The sequence below is a fragment of the Brachyistius frenatus genome, unplaced genomic scaffold, assembly GCF_029030835.1.
Source record: "Brachyistius frenatus isolate BFR_SWC_R1_liver_20210118 unplaced genomic scaffold, ASM2903083v1 Contig_8, whole genome shotgun sequence".
Lineage (NCBI taxonomy): Eukaryota > Metazoa > Chordata > Actinopteri > Embiotocidae > Brachyistius > Brachyistius frenatus.
Window position 1 is genome coordinate 7,961,966 of NW_027210607.1, and position 19,895 is coordinate 7,981,860.

At 41.0% G+C, this 19,895-nt stretch overlaps 1 protein-coding gene across 25 annotated transcripts in view; it reads right to left on the minus strand.

Moving 5' to 3' along the window:
• The window catches only part of LOC138616130 (neurexin-1a), a 245,559-nt gene that overhangs the window by 72,756 nt on the left and 152,908 nt on the right, over window positions 1–19,895 (minus strand). For all 25 annotated transcript variants that reach the window (XM_069690215.1, XM_069690220.1, XM_069690219.1 and 22 more), the window contains one exon: window positions 10,396–10,577. In XM_069690215.1, the coding sequence (XP_069546316.1) occupies window positions 10,396–10,577 (182 nt within the window). The remainder of the gene's footprint in view (window positions 1–10,395; window positions 10,578–19,895) is intronic.

Below are 19,895 nucleotides of genomic sequence, written 5' to 3' on the forward strand. Positions count from 1 at the left end.
AACAAATATGCCTACACTGGACTGTTAGCAATGGCATGTTTTTTTAAACTGTATTGCTGTGTACCTTTGCAATCAAATAAACCATCATTATTGGCATGCCGAACATGATCTAAACATCCCAGATATAATGAAGCACTGCAAACAATAAACCGGGCTGCGAGTGAGTTCTGCACAGACACAAAAACTTTTCACTGCCATCTGCTTAATTCTGATGGAGTCACAAGTTCTGGCTCATGCCATTACTTTGTCTCCAATCTACAGTGCCTATTAAGATTTCATGAAGTGGTAATGATTATACAATTACTTCCAGCTTGGAAATACCATAATAATGGCTGCGATGACCAAGGTTTGCGAGTTTATTGAGTGGATGTTTATGGATTAAAAAAACAAACACACACAGACGGGATGACTGGCTCCCCCTCGATTTGCGCTGCTATTGACTGAAGAATGGTGGTAGGCGACACTGGCACTCAATAGCAGTTACATTTTCATATAAATAACAGCAGAATTCTGGCCATTAATTGCCTCATAAATGACCACGTGGTTGGAAGAGTGGGCATACAGGGATGTGGTACTGATTACACAGGTGCCTTCTCTGGCCCATTGGATTGTATCTCACCTGAAACTGTCCTCATAAAACAACATGTTTTTAAATTAGTAGGATGATTGACAGCCTTTTAGCTCTTGCATGTCTGTGATGTCTCTTTTTTTTCTCAGAGGTAATGCCATACAAAGTGGAGCCAGTAATATGTAACACATGCATAACCTGCCGTACCCCCAGCTGCACACACTGTAGATGTTTTGCCTTTAAACCTGATCAGACATTATAATGCTTCAGTGCTGAAGGCAGATTAAAACTCTGACTTTGAGTGTTAAGCTCAGTCAGGGTCCAGCAGAGACGCCGAATTCCCACAACAATTTTCTAAGTCTTTTATAGCAGCTCCTTGTCAGACACGAGGCTATTTCGCAAAATGCACTGGTGAATTAAAGAGTTAAGGAGAAGCAGATACTTCAAGCATAACTGATTTATTGGGCCGAGTAAAGGGAGGAGACGAAGAGAAGAAAATGAATTAGGCCTCACATGCACTTTTAATTACTGTTGTCAAGGTGTTTGCTTCGCCCTTCTGGGAAAAGCAAACCAAATCATCACTCATAGCGACTACTTAGAAGATCCGCAGGATGAGCCGTAAAGTTTCAACACCTCTTTGACGGCGCAACATTTACTGCAACATAAACAAAACCCGGCCTTCTCAGCTGCAACATCTCACTTCTCTCCTGAGATAAGTCGTGCTGTATGGTTGATAAACTGAGAAAAATGAGGTCACAGATCCAGGGATGCCCCTCTCACATCATGCGCTCACCTGAGGGATGGAAGAGGACAAAGGAACAACAAGTGCCTGTCTGTTTGATCTCCCTGTATGAGGCGTGCTGCACATGTAGGCCGCTGACATGTCATGGATTGTTTGCCTTCACTGCACAAGCTCTTATTATAGCAGAGGTTCAGAGGAATATTTTTTTATGCACATGTGCACTCACATACACACAAAGCCTTTTTCCTTTGATGAGGCTGTGGAATAAACTATCTATGACCAGAGGCTCAGTTAGAGCACTTGGCTGCAGTGTAGCTCTCATAGCTGAAAGACAAGACACTGACCAGACAGTCTGCCCCTAAGAGCAATAACAATGAAGAAAATACACATCATTCTAGCAATATTTAACTTGAATGTCAAGTGCTGCTCAGCATATAATTGGAGTTAAAGTCTCTTTGTTACTCAGTCGGTCCTTAGTAATATTGACTGGTGGCTATGGAGGATATAGAGAGGGCCACCGAATCCATTATTCATAAATGAAAACGGGGGACAAGGGGAGGATGAGGGTTTCTGCTGACAATGTGATCGCTCTCTCAGAAGCCTGACACATTTTAAAAGCGGATACAGTTCCTCACCTCGCCAACCTCAGTCAAGATAGGCTGCTCATTTACTCTTAATGTTTCTTGAGTCGGTGCGGTTTATAGGTGGCAGCCAACTCTAACAAAAGAAGCCCCCTTTTTTTTTGTTCCTGGAAGATACGATGACATATTCTCTTCAGTAAGATCAAACTAAATAAAATGAATAAAAAAAAGGAAAAAGGCGTACAATAAATCAGGGCGAAAGTTATCTGTGCTCGACCACCAACAGCATACACCAGTTCGCCTACTGTGGCATGCTACAAAATGTTTCCATAGCAGCACATAATTAAAAACAGCATGCTTATATGAGTATTATATTTATGAGTGGGTAACAGAAAGCACAAAGGGCTGGAGATGAGAGCAGTGCAGCAGTGAAAAAGGTAATTAAGTTGACCAGAACAAGACAAGCCGTCTGTTAAATATTTCATGAAGCCCCACACAAAGAACAGTGGAAGCGATCAACAACAGTGCACCAACAACAATAGATAAATGACTCTTCAAAATCCTTATGTTGGGTATATGTTTTTAATATACACTTGCCTTTCCTTGAATTTCTCCTTACTTTTTGTTTAAGGAAATCTTAATGATGAAAACTTAAAGCAACGGACACAATTGAAATGACAACGTGAAGTAACTAAAGTGCGTCAACGTTGAGTCACGAGTACTGTCGAGTCAAAACCCCAAAATTCCACTTCTAGCAAACACTATAACTGACACAAGTCAAAACTATTACTTACAATTAACTAAAGCGTGTTTTTGATATATTTTGAACCGTTGCTTTAAATATCGTCTATCATTTAATAAAACTAGGGAAGGAAATTAATAATAAGTACAGAGGGATTGAGAAAATGTGCGCCATATGTGATAGTTGACGCTGTACTTCAGCTCACTGTAATGGAGCGAGAGGGAGTGAGACTATTTTTATCCCACCCTGAGGCCTGGGGCAGCTGTGTCAAAAGTCAACAACTATGGTGACTATGCCGTGGCGCTCCAGTCCCAAATGCACACAAACACACACTCTGCCTGCCGCATGCATAGCCACATATGCATAGAAATACAGAGATTTGACTTTCAGCCTCTGAGAATGATTTCAGATGACATGCATAAGATGGCGGAATGCTTAAAACGTGAATGCTGGATGGATGTAAATATAGGCTTGATGGTTTACAGCAACGTGTCCAATCACACTGTTGGGGGAAGCTGAGCCAACACAACGACATATCTATCAAACTGTAATAACAAGCAGGTGCAAACGAATCAATTAGTAGATCAACAGAAAATGAATCAACCGATTTTTGAATAATTAATCAATCATTTTAAGTATTTTTGATAAAAAAAATGTATGTTAATATCTTCTGCTTTCTTTCCATGATAAAAGTGAATATCTTTTGTTTGGCTTGGACAAAACAACACAATTTAAACTAAACCTTGAGCTTTGATTTTCTGACATTTTAAAAACCAAATAGCTCATTCATGAATCCAGACAATAATTCACATATTAATCTGTAATGAAAATAATCATAAACTGCAGCGCTACAAACAACAACAAATAGAATGTCGTTGCTCTTAACCTTGTAACCCACCCAATAGCGAACATGCCTGACAGTGTAACATTGACGATAAAATCAAATTTACCCCATGTTAGCCATGGCAATATTGCTGTGTATGAGGCGAGCCCATAACGTATTGATATACAGCTTTGAGAATGACAAGCTGTACTCACTGTGATTTGTTACACTAATAAAAGTGAAGACACATTATTGTCCTGCCCTTTCAAATACACATACACACATCTTCCTTCCTTCCTCTCTCTCTCTCTCTCTCTCTCTCTCTCTCTCTCTCTCTCTCTCTTGTCTCTCTCTCTCTCTCACACACACACACACACACACACACTCATTCCTCTTCATGGACCACTTGGCTTTGTAGTGGCAAAGAGCTTGAACAAATTGCGAAATGATTGGAATTGAAAGATGAGTAATGGTGATTCTAGCGCTGTCCCTTCTCAATATGGAGATGATGAGATTTGATTCTTTGAGGTCAGGTACATCAACCGAGCCGAGTGGGTGTCCCATCTATGACTAAAAGAGGGAGGAGGCCGTTCACTCTTAAATACAGGCTTTTGCCACAATCAGTCACAGCTGACATAACATCAGTGCCATATATACCGTCGCCATATTATTACCACTATTCATCTTCACTTAAACAATTACAGCTCAAATTCTGTATGTTCGCCATACGAAGCGCATGGGATTATAAGTATTATCTTGTTGCTGTCTCCTTCCCATTCATGTTTGTGAGACTGAATGAACACGGAGGGATTCAAAGAGGTGAATGAAGAGCCCCCATCGACTCCTTTCAGTGCGGTTTGTCTCATCATGGTCAGCAATTAACTCTCCATTACAGTGCCATTAGCTTAGCTTTGAAACATACGGCACTACAAACTGCGAAACACACTGACTCACAAATGGCACTTCTGGTTTCACTGACAGATACACAAGCGGGGGGGTGGGGTGTGTGTGTGGGGTGGGGTGGGGGGGGGGGTGTTGGCATCCGGTTGTGAATTTAAATGCGGTGGAACTGCCTAGAACAGCAGGGTGCTGTTAATATGAATTAATACTTGACATAAATGCAGCTTTGAGCACTAGTATTCCTTCTTTGATTAACTCATCCCACAAAAGGAGTAGTGGGAAAATATGTTTCAATACAATTTCTCAGAACTGAAAGACCAAATAAAAGTGGAAAAACAAAGTGCTTGAAAAAAAGAAAGTATAAAACGTTGGCCCCTTGCCATCCATGATATTGTACTGATGATTCTCAAATTACATGCTCGGCTGCTTTTAGACCATTTTGATGAAAGTGGAGAAGGTTGGCAGCTCTGGCTGTCTTAAGATATTGTCCCAGTGTGGAAACTGCAGAAGTTAGAGTGACTTGCGTCAGCACAAACCACAGGAAGTCAAATCACTCGTGAGATGGATGTGTTTAGTCCTACCCTTTGTTCATCAGAGCATGACAGTTCAACGATGAATAATGTCATGAGCAATAAATCAGTGTTTGGACACTGTTTCTTTAATACCAAAATACTTACTTACAGCTGTATATGTAAAGTTTATGTAGCGACACATTTGTCTATAAGATTTGATGAGTTTAAACCTTTTAGTTATGATTTTACAGGCTTTGTGAGGGAGGTGCTGACTAGGATCTTTACTTGATTTACCTCCTTTTTTCTCCCACTGTTTTACACACAATTGAGTTTTGAGCCAATTGAATTGAGACGCAATTTTGCAATTTTAAATTAAAAAAATAAGAAGCTCTCTTTCATTTTGAATGTGCTTTAAATGCACATCGCGGCCACCGCCATGGCACTAAGTCCAGTCCTATACTGGGATTGTTACCACGGCAACAGCAGTTCAAGTAATGCGGAGAAAAAGTGGGCTCCCCAACTGTGAGATGACAACTGTTCAAACACAACAACAATACCTACATGAGGAAAAATGAATATAAAATGTTCAGCTGGAGATGGCATCAAACACAAGTTATCACCAGCATGATTTTAGCTGCATTTCCTTTCCATTTCTAGTTGATGAACGTATTGTTATCATTCTATGGTATATTTGTCTGTTGCTCATGAGGTCTAATAATAATTGACTGATGTGCCTTGGCTATGCAGGTAACATGGTAAAAGGTGTACACCAGTGAATCCCAGGGGTGTTGTATGCAGGTCTACTTTATGTCTGTGTGCAGAGCGAGCATGAATGGTAATAACTGGGTCTGACACCTTAACAGGAGTAGTGGATGAGAATAAGATCCTTTCCCCGGGCAGGTGTTTTAATAGGAGTATGGGGGATAGCGTGACACTGGTTGTCCCCTGAGACCTGCAGCACCTCTCCCAGGTAACAATCTCACCTGTGGCATCAAATCAGACTCTACAGCGTTCACCTAATGAAGCACGCGATGGTGAATAATCAGAACTCTATAAGTAAGATGAACCGTAAAAAACTATAAAAGATGACATTTTCTAACTTAAAATTGTAGACTCAGACAGTGGGCCTGGTAGTCTCTCTTCTCGAGCCATTGTACATGATTAATAGGGTAGAGAGCAGGAGTTGAAACTGCAATTAAAGGTGTCTTCCATCAGAAGAAGAACCCCCTTTCTGGTAGTCAGCTAAAGGAGGACCGAGGGGAGCAATGCTCCACCAGAGAAGTCATTATTTCTCCACCATCCTCTCTGCTCTATGGAATACATTAACTTCACAGTGTTGCTGTCTTAGCCAGAGTTTCTTCATTGCTTGTTTTTTAAAGGGATGCATGCAATTAGAAGAAGGGAAAGAAGAAAAGCGCCTGGAATAGTCCCCAACCCCCACACAGAGATTGAGTGCCAGCACAAAACAAGCTCAGTGGGCCCCTCGGGGCCTCGCCTGAGACTGAGGAGAGCCTCTGATAGTCAGTGTCACCGCTGCTCATTGACAACAAAAAAAAAGGAAGAAAACAAGTGCATAGCTTCCATTTCAGTAAATGGCTTCCTAAAAGTGGATGGATGGATTTCCAATAACAGACATCCACCCCTGTTTGTGCGGGAAAATGAATGATACTTCTCTCACGTGGGATGAAAAACCTTAAAAGCATAAAAGTACAATCTACCTCTAGTTTAACATTCTGTGCTGAAATTCCACAGACGTTATATAGTAAACTGTATTAATATGTTGAACAGAGAAGGTACAGGGCGCCCACATCTTATGAACTTTGTTCCAATTCTTCTTCTGCATGGATTACCATGCTGCATAGACCCACCATGGATCATTACATACATAATTCCCTGTTTTGCATAATGTCTTTGTGAATATTTCCCTGGATTTGACTTTCAGCTACAGTGCAATTAATTTTATACGTAGATTCTTTGCCAAGGCGCACTATCATGTACAGACAAGTATATCCACGTGGGATACTTGTTCTTGTTGCCTCATGAATAAGTCTCACCTTAGAAAACATGCGAGGGATTGTGGAGAATCATCATAATTGGAGAAACGGCAAGAACATTATTATGAATCTAGCCCTCCTTCCACGTCCACTACAGTAATGAGCCTGAGGAAAGTGATTGTCGTACATTTGATGGTTTGCTGGCTTCACAGTCATTGTCTTTATCTGCGATGGAAAAGGAGAGACGGGAGAGGGATCACAACTCCTTTGAGGTGCATTTAAATCGTAGTCTCCACATATTACGCAGAAAATTCCCTCTTGAGAATGTGAGCTGAGATGGCGTCCTTCAAGCCCCGCTGGGTTTCCTGTCATCATGAAATGGGAGCAGGAGATTAGGGGGGAGAGAGTTGTAGAGGATGGAGCAGGAGGGGGGTAAATACTGAAATCTGGTCTAATCCCATCTCATACAGCTGAAGATACACTCCTCCTAAGATATTTTCTGCTCAGAGATGAGGTAACTGAAAGGAATAAGGGGAATACTATCGGGAATCAGCCTGATAATAAAGTGTTTGGAAATAATGGAAAATAACAATCTGCCACAAGTGGTTAATGCTCGAAAAAAAACACAATTTGGTGAAGTTGAGTGAAACTAACTAGCTCCCAATACAGTTTTGCAGCAAAGTAGGCCACGGAAGTCAATCTATTGTAATGTAATTTCATATTGAGGCATGATCCACTGAGGGTGGAGTTCAACTAGATGAGGTTTTTGCAGGTGACTATCTGAGTGCTGCTATTCTTGCATAAGAAATGCATTAAAGCGGCAATTTTGCACAGCTCATTGTGTTTAATGGAGTGCTGTAAAACACGTCCTTTCCAGTGTAATTAACGAGGAGATGACAGAAGTGTGGAACACATATCTAGAGGGTTGGTATCATAAGCATTCTAATTTCATAATAGACTGTGATTGAATTTTTGGCTATTCTTCCATTTGAGTGCAGCAGGAAACTAAGGAAACACCCCTCATGACAATTAAATCTTATAATCAACTTACTTGATACAACAAATATTTTACAACACATTTAATGACCAATTTGTTGGTTAAATTGACATTTTAAAACATTATTTGATAGAATATTTTACAAATTCTTAATTTTTACAAATAAATAAAATACTGTTGCCTCTTTATAATGCACAGTGTCGTGAACACTGACTTAATCATGTATTTAACAGCCCCACTGCTCATCTTAAAAAAACTAGATGAACAAAAATCAAGAGCATGACACTCGTGCCCCCCTTCACGCCTCTCCTCTTTTAAAAAATACAAAAAATAAAAAAAATTCTCATGCTTCCCTCATTTTCTAATGAAATGCAACATTTCACAAAGCCCGCAGATTAATGTGTAGAAATAAATAAATAAGAGGGAGCATTCAGAGCGACTGCTGATGCGAGAGGAGAGGGGATTCTCACAACCCACTGCCCCTGCTGTAAGAACATGCCTTATCAACACTTTCTCCTTGTAAATTGTCAATGGAATGCTACACATTTCATCAACAAGGCTGCGCGTGCATCTGCTGTAAGCCACATGATCTTCCGGTCTTGTTATACCATGTGAGCCCCCACCCCCCTCTCACCTCACTTGTCTGCGAGGCTCAGGTCTCTAACCTCTCGCATTCATCACTCGTACATGGTGAATCTAAAATCTGGCATGCAGGCTGAGGCTGTCTTCTTGTGTTTCCACAAAGATGTGACCTTTGTCTTTCCTCTGAAAATGGCTCTTTGTGTACTGCCTATACTGCACAAATAACAAATGTTGTCGGGTACAGTATGGAACACACATGAATGCTTCAATGCTACGGGTTTTTTAGTATGTGTTCAGTGCAACAGCTCAAGAAATACCCCTCTACCTGTAGTCACAGGGGCCTGAATGGTAATTAACTATGTGATATTTAAATTTATTGCAAAAGTGTGTTGAACTATTCAGGAATAAGTCAGCAAGAGTGCGTGATGTACAAGCAAGTGAGCAAATTTGTATCCACATTAATTCAGTGTTGCGATGGGATGAGCTACCGAGCAAAGCCCTGTTGTGCCATTTAATTTAAAAAGGAGCCCGGTCTATGCAAATCGTTGGAGAAGACATTTTTCATCACTCGCGTGAAAACAGTGTCTGAAGGAAATCGCCCCCTGTTTTATCCCTGTTCAGGTGTTTATTGTGCGAGTGGAACGCAGCCCAGAAGAATGCAGGAGGATTGTAGTGGATGCATTTGCCCATCTGCCTGAGCACATCTGTCCTTTTACAACCATATTCCAATTTATGTTCTTTTGAACATCTTGTTTGTGTCTCTGTGTGGCATGTAGAGATAAATGGTCCGCATGAAATAGGTTGTATCCTTTTAAATTGGTCAGCCACTCCTGGATTAAAACTGGGGGCTAAAAATCACCTGGCCTTGAGGGTGGGGGAGAAAAATGTGGCAAAAAAAAAGAAGAAAAAAAAAAGCACTTCAACACAGAGCGAGTACAGAGGTGTCTCATAAGAACAGCATCACAGCTGCTCTGTGTCCTCGGGACAGGCCTGTTTATGTCACTGTGCGCTTACTGTATGTGTGGTGCTCGGTGTGTGGGCAGCTGGGGTGGAGGCAAACTTCAAGACCAATTTAGTGTTTATGTGTGTTCTGGGCTGTTTGCTTTCCTGTGTGTGTGTGTGTGTGTGTGTGTGTGTGTGTGTGTGTGTGTGTGTGTGTGTGTGTGTGTGTGTGTGTGTGTGTGTGTGTGTGTGTGTGTGTGTGTGTGTGTGTGTGTGTGTGTGTGTGTGTGTGTGTGTGTGTGTGTGTGTGTGCGTATACTGTATGTCTGTATTGTTCCCGTATGCTCCTGGCCAGCATCAGCATTGTTGTCAGTAAGTGGGTGCTAGTGAGAGGAAGGTCATGTGGAAGGCAGCAGAATTATGTCCAGGTCAGAGATGCACTGTATGGAACCAACCCTTATTACCGCACCATTTCCCTCTGCTACTGTCGCACACATCCAAACAGCCACGACACGTAGGACAAGAGGAGGCGAGCAAGCGTGGTCTCCTTCTTATCAAACATGGACTCTTTTAATCATACGTGTTACACTTGCCATTTAATCACAACTTCCACCTTATTTTGTGGTTATAGAATTCAACACGAATACCATGAAAACCATTAAAGCCCATAAAAACTTGGCCTCAGATCTTGTGTATTTCTATAAAATGAAATATTAATGGCAGAATAGTAACAATCAAAGTTACAAAATATGTGTTTAACACACATAAAAACACAGTTCTGATTAGTGTGGTTCGAACAAATTTGAAAGTTGTCAGTTTGTCATTCAAATATCAATTCTGTCCAGCTCAGGGAAATATATGAAATCACCATTTTCCAGATGTATGATCTAATTAAAACAAGAAGTTGATTGAAAATATGTTTTAGTGGCTTTAAACTAATGAACTGCATACACAGTGTGTGATGTGTTCTGCTGCACTTGAATGTGTGTTAATTGACAGGTTTTTGACTTACAATATGGAGCTTCAAGAAGTCTCCGAGACCAGAGGAGCTGTCCACCCTCACGAGGACAGCATCCTTCAGGTGTGTGCTGAAGCCGATGGCAAGTCGGTCTGCCCTCGTGCTGGGACGGTCATTGGGCGGCCACGTGTATGTGATCAATCCACCATCTCGCCCAAATATGTACGTTGTTCCCGCTGGAGATAAAAGAAAAGAGAAGATCAAATTGAAAGTGTTAACAGCGTATTCCCCCCTTCCAACGGTGTAGTAGGTGTGAGTCACAGCCTTTGAAGACAAAAATATTATTAACACAGCAAAGCCGACATCAATGCTGTGTGTACGGAGCACCGTCAGTCTGGAGTGTTTTATTGTGCTGAGTAATGACTTTGCAAAGCACTGAGCAACATATCACTCTTGAACAGCTCTCAGCCCCATCTGAGAGTTTAAGTACACTCGTGTCAATTCATGAGTAGGAGAAAACTCTGCGAAAATGAGGGAGGCAGGTACCGGCGCCCCTTTCCTCATAATGCTGCACAATTACTCAGTTTTACTGCTGCTGCCTGTTTCACCTCTAGAGGGAAGAAAGACGAGTTAGCAAATTTGCAAGTCGTGTCCCCGGCGCCCAGGTAACCACCATGACAAACGGACACCTCCCCATCTCTCGCGCCTCATTAGCACCCTCAAAAGCAGGCGCAGTCGGCGGCATTATCGACTGACTGGTCCAATTATGCCCTTCTCGCGACCTCCAAACCAGCTAATTCCTGTCTCGCTGCATTACCTTGTTGTCTTTAGCAGCTGTATGAAAGGTTTGAACATGACCTGGCGGGCGGAAGAGTGGTTCTAATTGCCGAGCTATTCAGTGAGAAAGAGCTTCGCAGCTTCATGGCAGTGACCTATTCAAACTTATGGTTCGGGATAAGTCCTCCTTGACTAATGATGGAAGCGGCCTATCAAAAGGGTTGAGGGGGGGGGGGGGTATCTGTTAATGTTTAAAGCCAGACTCATGTTTTGAGATTAGAATAGTGTTTTAATCTATTTTCGCCACAGAAAAGTGTTAAAGAAAGTGTGCGTGCGTGTGCACAATTGTGAACGAATGAGTATGTGATTGGGCACTAAATGCCTGCGAGAAAGCCTGAAAATGAATGCAGCTGTCAGATTAGCATAAAAACAGCTATCTTCATGAAAAATTAGACAGGGAGCTCTGCTCGTGTGTTCGCCATTTACATGTGTGAGAGTGAGCGAGGGAGAAGCAGAGGGAGTGCGAGAGAGACAGAGTGCGTTAATATTCATTGGTGCGGGGAGTTAAACAGCCTTAGCCTGAACAATAGATTATAAATCATTCTGACTGTAATTCCAATACTTTCTTGTAAACCAGTTCACGAGGATATAAAACTATCGATATATTTTGCATTTATTTATATCATTCTGTTGCTTTCTTCCCCTCCAGGTTCTCTTCAATGACTAAAGCTTGTCACTCGACACGACTCTCAAGTTCCTTTTCCAATTCCATCCCCTCATTTGAGTCAATACACACTGTCAACCATTAGCTAAAAAGAATTGCATCATTAATTAACAATAATGTGATTAACAAATGAGGTTGGGACTTACAGATCTATGGCGGGATTTATTGTTTTCATAAAGCGTAACTTGAATTTGGAAAAACGTAATGATATAAAACTGTAAGCATTTTTGTTCCCCTAATGGATAAAGCGTTATGAAGCTTGATGACTTCTACAAAGGAAAAGACATTATGCGTGATAGATTTGCGAGGCAGGCATCATTTCTTTTTCATGAAGTCTGGCGGCTACCGCTGAAAACTCTTCTTGTTCCACTAATGCGTATCTGATGTTGGTCCCCCGTCAGAGAGCAATCTCCAATTTATGTAGCTCGTGCTGGACTGTTGTCACTGTCTCTAAGTTTTACCCCCCAAGCCACCTAAAACGCTTGCTCCATGCTCCGGCTTTATCATAACTAAGTGCTTTTAAACCATGTCAGTGTTGGAAGTCACTGGGCCCTAAAGCGTCTATTTCCCCCTCAGTCTATTCATGCGATTTGACACCTACTTTATCCCGCTGACAGCTTATTTACTGTTGGTGACCTCTCCCTCCCCAAAAAACCAACAACTATAATATAAAGATTACTCATTTCAGTGGTCTGGTGTGCAGATCTTGAGCTTCTAAAACTCTTAGGCTCCACGGATAAACAGCGAGACACTCATGTCAAGGCAGCAAAGGTCAATAAAACGAAACACATACTGGTTTCAAAACAAACCGAGAGAGTGCAGAATAAATAGTTTGTCGAATATGTGGTAAAGCAGTGTCAAATCCATACGAGCATGTAAGACTAGTGGAAAAAAACTCCTTGAGGGACTGCTGAGGATTAAGATACGGGGCGAAACATGGCTAATTCACACCTACACAGCTATGCGGTGGCATGAAATCAGCAGTCACGTGCTTGTGTAACTCCAGTGCCGCGGAGTAATTATGCACCGGCTCCATATTTGTTATTTGTGTTCCCTCCTGGGACGCTGGCCCTGATATGGATCTGCTGTAGTCATTAGATACAGTAGTGTCCTGGAAATTCTTGCGTGTTTGTTGTCTCTTTAATTTGACAAGAGTTTCAGTAAATTCCCCATCTACCCGGTGGCTGATAAAAAACAAAACAAATGAAAGGACAAGGCACAGGTACAATGGGGGGGGGGAGTTAGAGACTCAAAGTGCTTAGAGGTGTAGCTCTACATAATACAACAGAATGTAATTAAGATTTTCTTGCTTCACATATTCCCATATGCATTTGAGATGCATCTCATATATTCATATGCACGTCCCCAGAGAGATCACAGAGCAGGAACCAGGAGGCAATGTGTTGGAAGGTCTTATTTGATGCAGTTACATATCCCGGATGGGGCCTCCAGGATGAACTCCTCAACCACAAGCCTCCCCGGTTATAGGATAATGAATTAATCTGTCCTCATGTTGGACTACATTGAGAGCTGGCTGCACTCTGCTGTGTCAGTTAACATCAAAGAAGATAAACATTGGCAGATCAAACACTCTGCTTTCATTAAAAATGTAGCACCATCCCCGGAGTTCTCCTGCATTTGGCCAAAGAGGTGTGTGGGATAGTAAGACTGCAGAATAGCAAACATGGCCCGCGTGTTAGAGCCCTCTTGGCATTGACTTCACAACATCTCAATCTATTTCTGCTGCCATGAAGAAACAGCATATAGCCGACCGGCCTTACAAGCAGTATATGCTTAGTATAGGATGCAGTGTCATGTGAAGAGACAGACAGGTGTGAGCGAAGGAAAGCGTGCTGGCTCTGTGCCTCGGTGTAGCAGCTGTGGGAGGGGGAGGATTCACACAGTGTGTTGGACTATACTGCTCAGCTAAGGTCAGGCTCGCAGACTTGTCTTTCCTCTAACCTCCATCATAGCACGCCTCATATTACCACCTCTGCCGAGAAACTGGGGAGGAATCCAATCATAATTACATAGTTGTGATGGAAATATGAAAAGGAGAGATGACATTATAGATCTGCTTTCTGACAGAACCTAGCACTTGGCGGGTCCTCTTTATTTGCTGCTGCGGATTCCCGTAATGACTGGTGTGCAAAAATAGAGAACCTGAGATGAGGCGTATAGCTTAGCTTTTTGAAATACATTTTTGATCATTTTCCTCAATCTCATGAGTGGAATCTCAAAGTAAGATAACCTCTTTTCCCAATCGTTTTGTGTTAATGTTTACATCTTATACTGTAAAAAAACATGCATACATTTACCTTATATTGTATTGTATATTTGTAATGAAAATGAGCAAATGTGAGTGCCATCAGTCGGATATGTTAAGCACCATCACTTGTTTGTGACTGTAGAAGGAATAAGTATGTGAACGGTTACATAAATTGCTGCATGTTGTGCATCACCCATCCGTGTTAGAGGACAAAACTATATTAAGGATAACATAATTTGGATTTATCTTTGGTCTCTGCACACTCCTGGGAAGAGTACAATTAAAAGAGGCTTGATGTCTATTGGATTACCACTTCAGTTTTCAGAGAAATCTTTAGCATCGGTATCTGGTAAAGGAGCTTTCCACGATCAATGCTCCTGAAGATTTAGTGCCTTGAGGGAAAACTGGAGTCAACTTGATAAAAAAAAAACATTTCCTATCTACCTTTTCTCTCACTGTATTTTTTAGCTTTTGGGACAATTAAATGGTCGAGTAGATGAAGAGACTAGGTGGTAAATAGAAAGCAGGGTTATAAGCGAAAACTGTTTAAACACACACACACAGCTAATTAAATGTCTTTTTAGCTGCATGTTTGAACTTGGCAGCGATTACAAAAGCTGTGAATTGCATAGACAGTCGAGTAGGGGCACCACTCACACAGCCTGGGTTCATAATTAAATGGTACATCACACCCCATGATCCAAAATAATGATGCCAATACGCTGATATCTATCAGTCTGCGGTATATAAAGCAAGGATCCTTATCTGACCCACAGTCTCATTGTCCTCCCCGCAGACAAAATGTATTGAATATTATTCAGATCTCTTGTGACATGAACCAGCAATAACAGAGGAGGGGGAACAAAATAAATGATTTCATTATTTAAATGTCAATGGATTATGTATGTCGGAGCTACAATTATATTTTTCCTGTTAGTCATATTCATGTAGTTATTTCAATAGGACTGAGCTATGAAGGACACAGCAAATAAAAGCACTGATGTCAATGACTTTTTACATTTACATTTGACCTGTGTGGATGTTTGACTGATTCTTACAAATGAGAATCTATGTGTTTCAGTCACTTCCTGCTATTTCAAATGAACATGGATCCGTGAAACATACAGCTCAGATGGTTGGGCATTTTGCAATCAAAGGGACAAAGTGTCACTATATTTGGGAAGTTGTACAAAAATATATTAGATTTACTGTTAATACAGTTTTCCATTGTTGAAACAGTTCTTAAATATGTGGCTTTAATTTGTTTCAATTTACATTTATGAACTTTTTGCAAAGCTTTTGCAATAATCTTGATTTCTGGGGTTTATGGTATTAATTTGGTCATCTGAGATTTTTGTTTGTAATTCGGTGAAAGCAAAGGTGTTTCTGAACCATGTATAGATGATTATAAAACAGAAATCCCTGCAAGCAACTCAAGCCTGCAAAATATTTTTGAATTTACAACCTGGGCCTCTGACCTTAAACTTTTAAATTCAAATATCATGCTGAGCTGGGTCAAGCTTTAAGATACACCCCAAAGCAGACAGTCTGACTTCAAGAACAGCAACCCATCATTTAAGACAGACAAGCAAGTGATTATGAATTAGCAGTTAACGGGAATAATGATAACCATGAGTTTATTGCGAAGTTTACATTCACGTCCTACACACATTATATAGTTTTTTTTGTCGATTTGAAATATTTGTGCTGATCATTTCTGTGTCTGTTCAGCTCCAGCAGTAACTGTTCCTGTTAGTGTACCTGTTCCTTTCACAGTATTTCTGTCTGATTTGTTCACTGTGGCTGCTAATGTAAACGTGCAACATCTCTTTTGTAAACCAGAGGATGTCTCCCAGGATAGTAGTAGACTGTACTTTCCTGTCGGTGCACGGTGGGGCTTTGTGTTGGCGAGGTGACATTCCTGTCAAGTTTTTCCTTGTATGTGCCTGTTTGGTGTTCTGGCGACACGCTGTGAGCCTCACTGCTCTGAAGCAGGGGGAAAAGGAACCATGGTATGAGGGATTTTTGCTTGTCCCACTCACCTTGCGAGTCCACGTTGACGGTGGCGTGCGGTGCACTGCAGTCACATTTCTGTGCTACTTTGTCAAATCGGGAGTGCATGCACGGATACCACTCATGGACTTACCAAGTGCTTTTGTGGATATGTAGGCCAATTTGACTTTGATGTAATTCCCTCAAGCAGGGAAAAATAGCTTAATTTTTTTCACTCCGAGCAAATCCATATGTGGCTGTACTATGAATAAGGAACAGGCTGGTGGATGCACCTTTCCCACAGCCACACTGTCCCTGCTGGTTGCGTTTTGGCTCTTCACCTAACGTCACTGAAACATTTCTTTCATTTCGCAGTGAAGCTCTTAGTGCCAGAGCAGCACAGGACCCTAATATGCTATCTCCTCCCCAGCTAATTAAATTCAGTGCCATATATGCGCTTGTGGCAATTTTGCACCTTTTGCACAAGGACCCAAGTTTCCTCTTGAGAGAGAGCTTCTTTTTTTTTTTTCTTCTTCTTTTTTTGGGGTACGTCTCTTTTGTACTGTACATTAGATCAGTCAGAGCTTTGTGGCTGAGAGCACACTGCTTTGACCTGAGGTTAAAACCACATTGACTTATTATGTGGTCTACCTTTTTGTCAAGAGTGCCACATGTGCACCGTGAACATCTGGCCCTGATCAAAAGTCAGTTTTCACACCCTCTGCCATAGTTTTTTTTTTGCCTATGAAAATATATTCAGTTAAATAGGTCAACTCACGATGGCAATTATTCTAATTATTTAAATTAAAGTGTCATAAATTATTATGTTTAAGTCAAGGGAGTACAGTTTGTTCGCTCAAAGGCAGTCTAGTCTCAAGCTCGTAACTTGTGCTAATTTCTCTCATATTCTAGTAATGCAGGCATATTATACTGCAGCTTTGGTTTAACCTTTGTCTGCAATAATAAAATATACTTTTTAGTCCTGTGTTTGTCCACAGGTGACTTCTTCTTTTGTTTTGATTTTTTGTTTTTATAGTGGGCCTGTTTTGTTCTTAGAAAACAATTACAGTGTGAAGGTGACTGTTGGGGTACGTTGGGTTAGGAGGCATTGTAAATGGTAAATGCAGTTTGTTAGCTCGTATATTTTCTGTGTATGGCCTTTGTCTTAACTATATTGTTACAAATGAGACAGAATAATTAAAAGAAATTGTCATTATAAATATTTTCAAACATTTTCTTTCAATCTTTTAATTATTTATAATGATGCATGGAAAAAATAAATAAAAACATGCCTGCGGGAAAACAGACCTGTCAGATGTAACACCTGTATTTGATGTAACCAAATGCTCTGATATGTTAGGTGATTAATTGCCTGTCAACTTTGACTTGCAGTCTTGTTTTGTTGGGACGATTAAGTACAGTGAACAACAGTCGGTCAGAAAATATGAGAACAACCGTTCTTCCAGTTTTGGAGTCGGCAGTTACAGCGCTGCCTCTGGTCTTCCTGTCTCGTGGGTTCAAATGAAGGAAATTCAGCTGGACAATGAGAACTGGAAAGCAAAGTATAGTGGATACAGCTACATCCCTGTGGCCAGCCCCCCGCCCCCCAACCCAATCTCTATTTCTATATCGGTCCATTGTTCCATTGCAGTATGGCGAGGTCCTTTCAACAATTTAAACCTCGCTCTCAAGCGCTGATCCTGGAAAAAAAGCCATTCTCTGTCTTTGCTGGTATGTGAGCAGCCCCTTGGGAGACTAAAAAGACTTTGGATTGTTGACTTGTCTTAATCCTCTCTCAGCACAAACAAGTGCCTCCCGTATAATGGGATAGACCGTTAGAACAGAACCGGCAGGCACGGGGAAAAGGTTTCATCACAGGTCGGAGCAATCCAGCGCAACACACACACGACGGAAATGACAACGAAACTAACTTTTAATGCGTCCATTTAAATGATACATGAGGGGACAAGGATTCCCACAACAGATGAAAACACAAGATTGGAGTATTGTGCGAGCATCTCATCCATTTCAGACATTATTTTGGTTCTGCTACAGCCCCCCCAAAAAAATGTTGTGCAAGCATGGAGTCTATAAACTGCTGCGGTTCTGTCATGAAACTAACTCATGACACAAAATACTGCAGACTGCACAATCTGCCACGTTCTGCGTTGCTGCTTTCTCTCTCTCTCTCTTTTTTTTTGTTTGTTGCTTTTTTAAGTGATAAATCCTCCATTCAGTCTTTATCAGAAGGCTGGAGCTAAGCTATTCTCTTTGCAGTCAGCAGAAAACAGAGTGGACAGAGGTGCTAAATCAACCCAGACTGCCTGCTTATTTTGTGTGGGCTTAATAAGTCTGGGCATATTGGCATATATACAGCACAGTCGATATAAACTTTTACGGTTCATTGCCCAGAGACTAATCTTCACCACTGGCCCATAGTGGATTCAGTTATATGTACAGTTTAGGATTGAGATAGAATATAATGTATACTGAATACTGTATACATCTATGCTATCAGCACAATTTGTTTTAATGAAATGTTTTAAAGTTTTATTGATAATTATAAATGTAATTAAACAGAATTTTCACACTTAAAGTTGTTTTGATTGATAATGAGTGAATCTAATGCAGATGTGGCTAAAAATAAAACAGAGCTACATATGAAAAAAGGAGGAATTTAAAGTCCTTATGCAGGCTGGACTTGGCAAATATTCTAATTAGCCCATTTCCACAATGTTGTTTTAACAATGTCCAGTGACCTATGAGCCTTAAGCTCCTTCTAATGAAGGCAATCCCAAAGCAGTAGTTCTGCATAAGACAGCTGACAGTGTCCAACCTGCCGTCATAAGCTGCGAAGGATTAATCCTCTCACTCTCCCCACCCTTCTCTCCCTGCTTTGCTAATTTGATGTAATTAAATTAAGTGAGGACTAAAAGTAGGGCATTGCTGCTTGCCCCCATGATTGGTCATCCTTATTAGAGGGGTATAAGATACAGGCTCCAAAATTAAAAGAGCAGCGGAACCTAATAAACACGAGCAGGGAGAGAGAGAGAAAACATAGTAGCACTTAAGTCAGACCTCGAGGCGAGTACAGTACAAAATGACCACACCGAAGAGGAGGGAGGGACAAATAGAGAAGGAGAGAGAGAGAAACGGACAGAAAGCATTGATTGGAGATCAGTTGTTTTTTCTACAATGCAGGGTGTAATACAGAAACAAATGTTATTACCTATCAATTGTTACAGTAGATAGGTTCGAATGTTCTTGTCTTTCTCAACACAATACTAAAATGCCAGATGCAAGCTAATAAGCTAATATTAGACTCCAATCGAATTGTGTGACCTGGTTCGAAATTTCAGCTGTCTTGCCATTGCACATCTTCATCCCACTTTAGCTCACACTTTTGATCGACAATACAAAAAAATAAGGTGTCCCATAGTATTCAGACAGGGCCACATATTGTAAAGCTGTTAACCACAATTGAAACCCAATGGTCTTTCTGTAGATCTCTTAACATGTCACCCAGCAATATGTGGAAGACAATCTGGGTGTTAGAATTACAAAGCAGTATAATCATAATAATAATCATCTAACAAAATTGACATGGTTAATAGAGCTTCAATTCAATCAGGTTACAGAACCTAATGTGATCATTTGATGTAGCATCAGCTACAAACCTTAGTGACGACCGGTAAGTTTCTATTTGTTTCAGTTCAGACAAAAACATAAAATGTCAGAGGAAACATGAAACAGTAAGTCTACAAAAATACTTTAAATTTGAAAGATACCTAC